Source organism: Drosophila biarmipes, chromosome X, assembly GCF_025231255.1.
Source record: "Drosophila biarmipes strain raj3 chromosome X, RU_DBia_V1.1, whole genome shotgun sequence".
Lineage (NCBI taxonomy): Eukaryota > Metazoa > Arthropoda > Insecta > Diptera > Drosophilidae > Drosophila > Drosophila biarmipes.
Genome location: NC_066611.1, coordinates 10258213 through 10270881, shown reverse-complemented (window position 1 = coordinate 10270881; position 12669 = coordinate 10258213). Strand labels below are relative to the sequence as shown.

At 40.6% G+C, this 12669-nt stretch overlaps 1 protein-coding gene across 7 annotated transcripts in view; it reads left to right on the top strand.

Moving 5' to 3' along the window:
* Positions 1-12481, top strand: part of LOC108023946 (broad-complex core protein) — a 156483-nt gene extending 144002 nt beyond the window's left edge. For all 7 annotated transcript variants that reach the window (XM_050884740.1, XM_050884742.1, XM_050884738.1 and 4 more), the window contains 4 exons: positions 596-759; positions 2025-3579; positions 4079-4524; positions 5189-12481. In XM_050884740.1, coding sequence (XP_050740697.1) covers positions 596-759; positions 2025-3579; positions 4079-4524; positions 5189-5462 — 2439 coding nt within the window. In that variant the 3' untranslated portion in view covers positions 5463-12481. The remainder of the gene's footprint in view (positions 1-595; positions 760-2024; positions 3580-4078; positions 4525-5188) is intronic.
* The last annotated feature ends 188 nt before the right edge of the window (positions 12482-12669 follow it).

Genomic DNA, 12669 nt, shown 5'->3' with positions numbered 1-12669 from the left:
TGCTTTTGTTTATAATCGATAAATTCGATATACATATTTATTGTTTTATAATCGATATAATTATAATAATAGCCAATTGTTTCAAAAACTGGATTGCAAGACTGTTTTTTTGAGAACTCCTCTTTAGTCCTAAGTAATCTTTCGTCCTCAAAGTACTCACGACCATAGATAGCAGACACGTATGTAAGTATACTTATCCATTACTCCCGCAGCTTCTCCTCCTCTCTCTATCGACTTATCGTTTCGACTCTTCCGTACTTTCGTTTGCCATATCTGCCAGATAGTTTGTCCACATCTAGATGTCTTTTGTGTGAGCTTTTAAGTGTTTGCTTGCCTTGTATTCAGTTGCCTGCATGAGTTGGAACGTAGCCCCCACCCGCCCCCGGAAATAGATTTCAGTTCCCCAGACAAGGATTTTCCAGCAGCCCCCCCTCACTCAATCTAGACTAAGGCATACCCTACTTGCGCCCCGACCTCTGACCCGAAAAAGAGAAAGAAAAGAAACTCCCAGAAAGCAGAACAGAAGAGGCACTGCACACCCTAAATCGATTGTACCGCCAGAGCCCGACTGATCATCCCCTTTCTGATCCCACAGCTGCTCCGCAACTTCAGCTCCCCGATGAGCGCCATGGCCAGCCGCTGCCCCACCCCCTTCGCCTTCCCCTTCTCGCCCCTCGGCCTCAGCCTCTTCGACATCGATCCGTCCAGAATTCTCAGCCTGCTCCACCACCAGACCTGGCTGGCAGAAGAGGCCCTCAGGTGAGTGATCCTATGCGAGAGGTGAAAGTACAAAATCAATAAAATATAAGACCCATATTTTAAATCCTATTGAAAGAAAACTTACATATTTCATTTGAAAACTAATATCGTGTATAATATCAAATTTTAATACATCGCCTTACAAAAAATTGCGAAAATTGTTCAAAAATACTCCTTTTTTTTGGCCACTAAAAAACAAATAGAAGTAAGAATGATGAGTGTCATACCTCGTTGAGTTCGTAGTTAATTTTCCAATCTATTGGCATTGAAAGCTAAAAAAATTTGACTTTTGAAATTTTTCGAAAAAAAAGTTTTAGCAAAAAAAAGCGAAATTTGGTCAAAAAATTATTTTTTTTTTTAGTAATAGGGATCGTTGGCATTTTTAGCAAGCTGCTCAGAACAGTCTTCCATTTAGGCGTACACCCGGAACTAGCCGAACTACGATTGAAAAACCAGAAAGAATAATCTTTTTTTTGACCAAAATCTAAATCCCATTTTTCGCCCTAAATATTTTGTTTTTTTGGGCACTAAAAAAAAAATAAAAGTCAGAATAAGGAATGCCATACCTTGTTGAGCTCGCTGAATAATTTCCAATCCATTGGCTTTCACACCTAAAAAAAATTTTATTTTTGTCCCCTTTTTGCTAAAAATTATAATGCAATAAAATACAATAAAAAAGCACAAAAAACTAAGATCCTAATTTTCCACCCAAAAATATGCAGTATTTTGGCCGAAACAATAAGTGTAATGGTCCAAAAATGGAATGCCATACCTTGTAATAAAATTTCCAATCCATTGGCATTTACAGCTAAAAAATTTTATTTTTGTCATATTTTCGCTAAAAATGTTGATGCTACCCCTTGCAAAAAAAGTGAAAATTTTGGAAAAATTTTATTTCCAAGAATAAGCCGGAAAATGACTGCGATCAATTATCATTTTCAATCTATTGACATTGAAAGCTAAAATATTTTTACTTTTGCCTTTTTTTCAAAAAATCATGGTACAAAAATAGGTTTTCCTTAAAGTGATGGGGATTGTTAGCATATTAAGCAAGCTCAGAATTTTGCATTTGATTTGGCCAAAGTACGATTAAAAAACCAAAGAAAGAATCGCCTAAGATATAAATCCATATTCCTTCATGACCTTTCTATAAGGAGGAGCGACAGTTGAACCAATTGTTTCTAAGATTTCATTGCATTTAAACTGAGATCGCTTGAAAATGAATTAAAAAGCACCTCGCATTAATCGCCTACTTTCCCCCGCAGGACACGTGGCCTGCTGGCGGCGCCCAAGGACTTTCCGCACCGCTTCACCACGCTCAGCGACCTGCTGACCAAGGACTACCAGCCGGGTCAGCCGGCGGTCACGGCCACGGCGACGGCGACCACGGCCACGCCCTCGACCAGTCGCGGACCCGGCTCCGGCGACACTCAGTACAAACACGCACAGCAACCGCAGCAACCTCAGGCGGGCGCAGGAGGAGGAGGAGGAGGTGGTGGTGGCCAGGCGGCGGGCGCGACCTTCAACCTGCGCTACCCCACGCCCACCGCCTTCTACCAGCAGCAACAGCAGCAGGGGAAGGGGCCCAAGTCCTCGCCCTCGCCGCAGCAAATGGCCACCAGCTCCACGACGGCCATGTCCAACGATTCGGGCGAGGAGAGCTGCAAGCGGAGCTCGGCGGACAGCGACGAGGTGACCATCATGGAGCTGCCCAGCGAGCGCAGTGCCCAGCTGTACAAGGAGTCGCTGGAGCAGCTCCTGCAGCGCCAGCGACGCACCCCCATCCTGGCAGGATCGGTTTCGGTCACGGGCTCCGTCTCCGGATCGATCTCAGGCTCGGGATCAGGCAGCGTGATCGTGGATGCCGCCGGCTTGAGGCAGTACACCCAACTGCTGTTGGCCGGAGCGGCCAGTGGCAGCTCGGATCTCAAGGAGAAGAGCTCCTCCTCCTCCACGTCGTCCACGCCGCCCCTGCTCGCCCAGCAGCTCAGCCAGATGCTGAAGAGCCCATCGGACACCTGCTCCTCGCTGTTCAGCTCCTCGGGCGGCGGCGGCGGCGGACCAGGCTCGGGAGCCGGGCTGACGGGAGTCAGCGGCAGCGGCGAGACCATCGAGGAGGAGACCCGCTGCGTGGTGTGCAACGCGCACTTCCCGAACGTGTGGCTGCTGGAGCAGCACGCCGCCCTGCAGCACCCGCACGTGGGTCCCGGCGAGGAGAAGCCCTTCATCTGCGAGCAGTGCGGCCAGTCGTACCGCTACCGCAGCGCCTACGCCAAGCACAAGGAGCAGAACCACCGGGCCCGCCTGCCCGCCGACAAGCTCTTCACCTGCGACGTGTGCGGCATGCAGTTCCGCTACCTGAAGAGCTTCAAGAAGCACCGGCTGAACCACGCCCTGGAGCGCCTCCACGGCAAGAAGAGCGTGGGCGTCATCGGGCGGCTGGGCGGAGCCGGAAGTGCAGCCCCCTCGATGTCCGTCTCGGTGGCGGCGGCGCCCACCTCCGTTTCCGCCTCGGGCTCGTCGGTGGCGTCGGTGGACCAGGACGTGGTCACCAGCTCGCAGGAGCCCATGCTCGCCGACGAGGGCGAGGACCTGCGGGTGAATGTGAAGCGCGAGGGCGGCCCCTGCGCCGACGAGCAGGCCGCCGAGGCGGGCGGCAGGGCCAGCAACGACATCGAGGAGCACGAGCAGGACAACACCATCGACTCCGCCGGCATCACGATGCTCTACCAGGACAACAACTCCTCGGCCTCGGCCTCCACCAGCGCCACCGAGCCGAACATCAGCAGCTCCGACGGCATTCATAGTACAAACAAGCGGGTGAGTGCCGAATCTTGTCCTATCTTCTTAAACTTTTTAAACAAGTCTTGTTAAAACTACATCTGTTTGGAATTAAATTACAAATATATATTAATATACAGTTTTTTAACTGCTTTAAATATAAAGAAACCAATGTAGAACTTATAAGATCCATATATTTAATATATCTTTTAATTAAAAATGGTAAAAGAAAGCCAAAACATTTCAAGATTGTGTTAAGTTGACAGAACAGTTAAGTTAGCAGTGAAAAAATATTTAAAAAAATATGAATTCATATTTTATAAAATTTAAAACAATGTATAAAAAAGACTGAGGGTACTTAGTACTATTCGTAACATTTAAAAATCATTTTTATTTCTTTTAATAAAATTATCCTTCAAAGAAAAATACCATTATCAACCGACTTAGGTCTTGAGAATTCATCACTTAACTATTAAAAAAAAAATTGTATATATATTGATGAGCTGAAATCTAAAATCCGCCCCACCTTATCTTGCAGTCGCGCCTGCACCACTTGGAAACGGATCCCTCCTACCCACACCACCACCACCACCACCACCATCACCACCAGCACCACAATCCGCAGTCGCAGCTGCCGAGCCACCTGGGCCACGTCTCACTGCCGCTGGTGGCCACCTCGGCCGCCGGCTCCTCATCCTCGGCGGCTGCCGCTGCCGCCGTGGCCGCTGCCACCGCAGCCGCTGCCCAGGCGCAGGTCAACTCCGGCGGCACCGGAAGCGGCGTGACCGGAAGTGGCGGCGGCGGTGGAGCGGGGGCCGCTTCCGCCTCCAGCGGCAGCGGTGGCATCAGCTCACTCAGCTCGCTCACCTCGCTGATCAACGCCGAGCGCATTCCCAACGAGCAGTTCCTGGGCCTCAACCCCCAGGAGGCCTCCATTCTCAACTTCTTGCGCGTCGATGCCGCCGAGCGACAGCGGGACAAGCGGTGAGTCCTTTGATCTTGTGATAGCAGTTTGGTTAGAAAAGATGCAGCACCCACACTGCGGATGAGTAATTTTAATATGTTAGTAGAAGAAAAAGTATTGATAGGTTAGAACTACTAAAATATTAAAAAAATGGAACTAGGGATCTCCTTGTGGATCTTGGGATCTTATTAATTAAATTTTATAAAATTATTTGGTAAATGTTTGGTTATTTGCTTTAGATAAATACGTCGAAAAGGTTTTTTGGCCCACACTGCGGATAGGTAATTTTAATAAATTTAGAAATATAAAAAAAAATGTTGTTTTTTCTGAAAAACAGACGGAGCCCATGCTGTAAAAAAGAATTGTTATTATTGCTTCTTAAAAATCCTAACTTATTTTTATGATTTTAATGGAATATCTAAGATTTATATTTGATCATTTAAACGGTTTGGGTTGTGATCTTAATGAGCATTTCGGGTTTTCGTGATTATGATTTCATGATTTTAGTAGAAATGTCTATCTGGATAATCGTTAACAATTCTAGTTAATAGAAACAGAATAAAAAAAATAAGAAGGAAAATGTATCCATTTCCATGTGCATTTGTAAAATATTTAATAATCATTTAAAGAACTAATTTTTTTTATAAATAAACAATGACTAATTGTCGGATTTTCCCCTTGCAGGCCTGCCACCTCGCGCTTCGCCTGCCCCTTCTGCGGCAAGTGCGTGCGGTCCAAGGAGAACCTGAAGCTGCACGTGCGCAAGCACACCGGCGAGCGGCCCTTCGTGTGCCTCTTCTGCGGCCGGGCCTTCGGCGGCAAGTCGGACCTCACGCGCCACCTGAGGATCCACACAGGGGAGCGGCCGTACCACTGCGAGTCCTGCGGCAAGTGCTTCGCGCGGGCGGACTACCTGTCGAAGCACCTGACCACCCACATCCACAATGCGCCGCGCTGAGATGAGGCGCGTAGGAGGCGGCTCCTACGCAGATAAGGAGCCAGCTCCAGGATCAGCCTCGACACACCACACACCCCACACACACCGCCACCACCAGCACACAGAATACAGGACACATTGAAGCCTATGTATAAATCCTATTATTACCAGAAGCTCTACGATTAGATCGATGTAAACACATTTTTTCGCCAGAGTTCTGTACTTTTTTTTTTTTTTTTTTGGTGCAAGCTAGTGAAAAAGAAGAATATTACGGGCAACTAATTAGCACGGGTATTAAAGTGTTTAAGATTCTGAATATATACACCTATCTCTCTAAATATAAATATTATGTGTGAGTTAGGATTACGATTATCATCATAGCAGGCACACGATTAAGTTTTTCTACAACTATGATTAAGTGCTGAGATGGGAACGAAATGCGATTTGGTTCTGCAGGACAACAACTTATTTCAAACACATTAGCGAGAAAGCAGCCACAAGCAAATAGCAATACAACAAAATAGTCTGTACTTTCTACCGAAACTAACGAGGAAACGATGGGCCTATGTACCACACACATTGTACCGCAAGATCTGCCGTTGATATACACAATAGATAAATATATTTAATTTTACACCGATCTATAGAAGCTAAACTAGCAACAATTTGTACAAACAAGCAGCAAATAAGCGAGGGGAAACTAACTTTGCAAGCATCAATGCAATAACTGAGAGAACTCTGTTACCTACCACAGAAAACAATAAGCTAATTGGGATTTTAGTTAATTCCGAAGTGCAGCCGCTGCACGAGAACTAAGCCAACCAACCACTAAATGTAAAACAACGTTTCAACGATGCATTAGCGTTATTTATTCTTCGGTTCACCGATCTGCAGGGGGGCAAGTCGAAGTTGGTTTCTAGGATTATTGTAAAAGCCAGGAGATACTAATGGGATCTACCACCGTCAATAGTTTAATTTATATACAAAGCAAGGCGACGCAGTGCAAGGCAAATCATAACTAACTAACTGAAACAAACATAGCAGCAATTAACAATTACCAATAGCAATTACAATTTAAACTGCAACTGCAACTGCAACTACAACAACACAAAACTAACTGTGATCACAACAAGAAATCAACATTGAAGTTTTAACTAACCTACAAACAAGCTGAACAGGCAAGAATAGTTTATAGCGATGGCAACCATGGCAAGCAATAGAGAAATTGGACGGTGATGGCAACCCTGCTGCCGCGCCGTCCGTCCGCTGGAAACGAAATGTGCAATTAAACAATAAAAACAATAAAATAGGGAAAGCCCATAGGTCAAACATGATTTCTCAACAGATATTTGCTTCATTTACCTAAGTTCCGAACACAACACACAGAGAAAAGAGGAAAACAGATTTAAAGGAAAAACTAAAGTCAAACAACAACCTTGAACCAAGAACATCGAATTAAAGTGTAAATGAAAACCCAAAAACCGAAAAACCGAAAAACCGAAAAAGAATTCAAACTGCGTAGAATGGGGAGTAGAACGAATAGTTTTTTGTATTAACTGAATGTCTAACGCACTAAGGAGAATATTTGCCGTACCAAAAAAGTGGAAAGTAAAACAAAAAAAATGAGAACAAATCAAAGTAAAGTGGTAGAAGTAAAGTAAATGAAAACTTTCACTGTGCCAAAAAGTTTCAAGTACCTCATAATTTAACTAAATATTAAAGTGAAGCAACTAACCACACCGAAAACAGCCCACAAATTCCACGAGCAGTCCACACAAACACGATCCACACGCCCCAAAAACTAAATATATATCCCGTAACGAAATGAGTCTAGACAGGAAATGTCAAAGCGTATAATTACATAGAAGCTGAAAGCTGAAAGCGAAGCGTTAACTAATCCTAATTTACCAACCGGAGAGGGCTAGAAAATAGTTAGTTAGATAGAGATAGGCATAGAGCTAGAGATAGGGACGGCGATAGGGACAGAGAGAGAGATGGCAATAGCGCTAGCGCGGCGGGAGAAAGAGATGTCGATAGCGTTAACGAAAGCGAGAGAGAGAGAAGGGGAATCAGCGCATGGGAGATCTACCATCCACCGGGGATCCCTATATCGTACCTCTGTACATGTACGTTCGTAGGGAGATCCCCGACTTTCGATTATATTTTGTAATTTATTTATTCTCCAGCAACACAGTTCTGCCTACATTTTCTCTCCAAACTTAAGTGTTCATTTTTAGCGAGTATATATTTGCCTTGAGAATATATATGTGTACCTATGTTATGTGATAGTTTAACGAATTAACCGCACCCCTGAGTTATGTCTTTTAGACACAACATACTTTGCCTACCTACACTAAGTTTATTGTAAAGAAAAGACAGCCACAAGTCGTTTTATTTTCTCGATTCGTTAGTTTTTCATTTCTATTGTGTCAGTATGTGAACCGTCAATGATCAGGGCCTGTAGCAAATGTTATAGTTTTAGTTCATTATTATTATCAATGCGAAGTGAGTTTTCGAGTGCAACTAATTGTAGACGTACTTTCTTTCGGTTCTCGATTTCTTCTTGAATTACTATTTATTTCCTAACAACATGCAACTGCAACAACAAACAAAAATCAACAACACTGCCTTTTGTAAACCCACAAAAACCAGCAAGTATAATGCAAAATTTGTAATCTTACCTTTTAAGTTACTCTTTTTTTTACCATACCTTTTAATTTTCGTATGTAAACATCACAAATGCCGAAATCTTTTTGAGAAACTCTGTTTAATTTTATATTTTTTCAAGCCCTAAATTAAGTTTTTAAGCACAACAACAACATCAATAAGCTGTGAGCTGTGTATGTGAATGAGTTATTTGTGTAATTATTATTACAGCTATGTGACACTCTCAATTATTATGATTTTTTTGGAAACCCTTATTATTTTGGAATTATTATTTGATAGTATTTATTAATAAAGTTTTTTGCAATGAACCCCGCTTTGTTTGACCATCTCGGGCACATCCGTCGATACGAAACCATCCGTCGATTTTCACCCCTCGGTTAACCCATTATACTTTGTGTTTATAGTTGAAAATGCGCCTTAAAAGAATTTTAGGTAACTAAGGTAAGAAATGTGGAGAACAAAAATCAGAAAACGTGTCATTGATACTCCATTTCGGTAAGATACGACAAAATTTAACGTAATTAAGGAACCCAAAAAGGAAAGCAATATTAACAAAATTAAAGAAAACGCGTAAAATTAAAGTAATTTTTTCTTAGGTGTGTGTGCAAGTAAATGTTAATAAAAACAAAAGGAAAAACTATGGAAAATACAAAATAATCACCATCAAAATTAAGGCGAAATTTAATTGAATAGAGTACTGGAATTTTTTTGTGAGCGTGCTAAGCGGAGTGGAGCAAAATTGATTTTAAGCCAAAAATTGGAGGGATTCAAGACTCTTATTTCGTATATACAGACATATATACCTATATTACAAATTTACCACGTAGGCAGTTTTTTTAGGGCATTGACAAACATGCAGGAAAATACGTGTAACAGAAAATTACATTACAAAATTCAACAACGAAAACTTTTGGCATTAACAATTAATGCATTTTTAAATACAATATTTATTGATATACCTAGATTTAAAGCCCAGCAACAACAACCAGGCGAAAGCGGAAGCGGAAGTAAAATCCAAATAAGACGGAAACGGAAACGGAGGAATAAAAATGAAAGGAATCCAAATATTATACATAGAATATATCTATATACAGATACATAAATGTACACGTGGTTTTCGGTGTCTATTACTTATATAAATAGATATATATACATACATTATATACATACATTATATTATACACATGACGTGCATATTTTGAAACAAAAACCACAACCCACAAAAGCCCAAAAAAAAGTAAATATAAATGTTGTTCATTTGACTAATACGCGAAAGCAACTCAACCAAACAAAAGTATATACTAGCATATATTAAAACTAATGGTATTCCACTCCCACACGTACACTCACCGCCGGGGACACCCAGAATGGGGACATTCCATAGATCCTGGGCTTACCCCATCAAAGTTTTATGATCCTTCAAATCATATATATTATTTTGGTGACCTAGAGTTCGTGCATTGTATTATATGGTATGGTGTTTCTTTTGCCAGCATTAGCATAATTAAAAAATCCTAGTATCTCAAGCTTTATTAATCTGTTTTCCACCCTCATCATTCCCCAAACTTGGGTGTCCCCAAATCATTTAGCAAATACATGGAAGTTTTAATGTAATAATACAATTTAACAAAATAAAACTACGATTTCATGAAATTAAGACAATTTCGAGGTTTCACTTGCATAAAAGAAAAGGCATAACCATATAACAATGTTCTATATTGTAGTCGAAATCATTTTAATCAGTTTTGGTTACCCCTTGATTTCGCGTTGAAGAGAAAACGAGAATTAATTTTAACTTGTCTAAAACCAATTAAATTGTTAACAGCAACTAACTCATGTATGTAAATACATTAAATGGATACCATCTCAAAAACCAACAAAATATACAAAAAAAGAAAAGATGAAAGGAAAACGAATGCGAAAGGCAGAAGTAGAAGCATAATAAACATAAAATGTAGTACATGCAATATATTTTTCGGTGTTAGGCGTCTTTTTGAGATTTTTACAGAATACCAAACAAAAGTCCCTCAAATAAAGTCTATAAAGTATAATATTTCATTGTTGATGTTGTGAGCAAACTAAAGTAAACTAAAGCAAACTAAGTAAATTGTATTTATTTCTCCTACTCTCTCTACAGTCTCTCTCACCTAAGCTCTAAACTTTAGCTGTCGTGTCTCTTTAAATATTTATAGGGGTTTACATGGGTCTTAGGAGACGCGGAAACAGAGGAAAATGTTTCAAACATTTTTTTTTATATACATACCTAAACAAGAGATTCGGTGTCTACAAATTATACGAAACCTAAGATGCAACTAAGGAAAACATTTTTAGATCAAATTCGAGTGGTTAAACGAGGGGATGAGAGCGTGGGGAGAAAAGCTGGAGTGGCAATTCGGAAGGGGGAGGAAATACTTAGCAATAATTCTGAAATGACCTCAATCAAATATTTTTTAAATTTTATATATTTTAGTCGTGCAAGAAGAAAACTCAAATGTGTAAATAAAACTTTAAATACATACAAAATCGAAATAGCAAAATAAATAAAATGTAAAACAAACCAAAAAACAAAAAAAAACACATAAAAATGTCTCTCGAACGAACGAAGAAAGAATGTGATATTTTTCTAAGGTGTACTACAAAACAAAATGAAGAAAAACAAAAGGAAAACAAAAATCAAAGATGCAAAATTCGAATAAAATATTTAACACTTTTACTGAGAACCAGAAATAGAGCAAGCCCACATAAAATAGAACAAATTGCAATAGAGACTGATTTTTGACATCACCTCATCGACATCACCACCAATAAGAATACGAACATTGTCATTAGATCAGGTCAGTGGAGGCAGAAAACCCAAGTTACATTTTTGAATAGAAAATACTGGATAAAATGGGTGGGCAAGATCCGGGGAATTATTAAAGTGCGATTCGGTCACCGCTCTTTTGATTTTAAATGTCAAATGATTTGAAGTCGCCCAAAAGCGTGCTTCACAGTATGCAAGTAAATTATTTCACAGCGTGCTCTCAGGCGCCGTTTTTGGGTGAATTTAAATCGGGAGAGATTTGAAATCACAAGAGTTTTCGAATCACTCAGGACATCTCGAACTGTTGAGAATCGGTATTCACTTCCCTGCTTCAGTTTCCGGTTTTAGCCTTTTTTGAGCTATTCGAGTGCACAGTGGGCGAGGGGAGTCGAGAGAGTAAGAGAAAATATGGGTGTGAAAGGTATGGAATTAATGGAACCAATGGAACCAAGGAGAGGTAAAGGTTTACAGACGGGACTTAGAAGCAATGTTAGTTTAGGCGTGGCAGGGCAAGGCGAAGAGTTGGCGCTGGGTGCATTCGCACAGAGTTGTAATTATTTTTGTGATAAAATCCGAAGCGCAATTTTTTTCTCCAACTGTATGGTAGGTTAGAGGTCTGTACATAGGCGGGGCTGAGAGGGATCGATTGGCGGAGGAGGCGAGGTGAGAGTATGTTTATGAAGGTGCTACGAACAAAGACGTAATTGAAAATGTGATACAGTTTTTTCCTTAACCTATTTATTGAGCGGTACGCAGAGCAGGGGACAAGAACGGAAGCGGAAATGGAAACGGAACGGAACGGGAAACGAAGCGGAAACGGAAACGGAGAAGGGTGAGGTCGCGGAAGCGGACGGAGCTTAGCAATATGCTTTACAAGCAAACAGACTTTTATTCAACATTTTAATGGTTTTTATATGGGCAGCGTGAACAGAAAGTTTGGTGAATTTTTCATTCGGTTCTTTTCGACCTTCTTTCGTTGACACTGGAAAATGAGACACCACAAAAGAAAAACACATCCGCAACCACAACAAAAACCACAGCAGAAAAAGCCAGAAGAGATAATTGGGGAAATTGTAAAAAATTTACACTTTAGGAAAATCTCTAAATTTTAAGCTTTCGGTGTTTTTAAACCAAAAATAAAAGTAACGAAAAGTAAAAAAAAAAATACAATAAACAATGGCAAAACATAAAAAATTTAACGACAACAAAAAAAAATTAGCGAAAACACACGAAAAATTTATATATATATATATTTCGATATTTAAAACTTCATTCGGAAAGAAAAGCAAACATAAAAAATTTTGAGCAAACTCTCGGTGTTTTAAAATTAAGCGCATGCAAAACCACATTACACTAAACAATTAACTAAACCCAGAGTAAACAGAATAATAAGTTAAGCAAACAGACGTAAACCAAAAACAAAAACCTCTTTCACTTTCGTGTCTTTGACTTAAAACCAAAAACTAAAGCGTCAAAATAAGCAGACAAAAAACCAAAAACCAAAAATATTAAGCATATTTTTAAAATGTAATTTAGCACAAAAACGAAAACCAAAAAAAAAAAAATAAAACGAAATCGCAGAAAAGAAAACACAATTTTTAAACTACCAACGTATTGATGTGTATTTGATAAACCCAATCGAAATTGTAATGAAATGAACAGACGGAAATGCGAAACCAAAATAACTGAAACGGAACTAAGCAAATTAAGCGAACGACTTGTTTTCACAACTCTCAGATACTTAGAATCTTGCGTTTT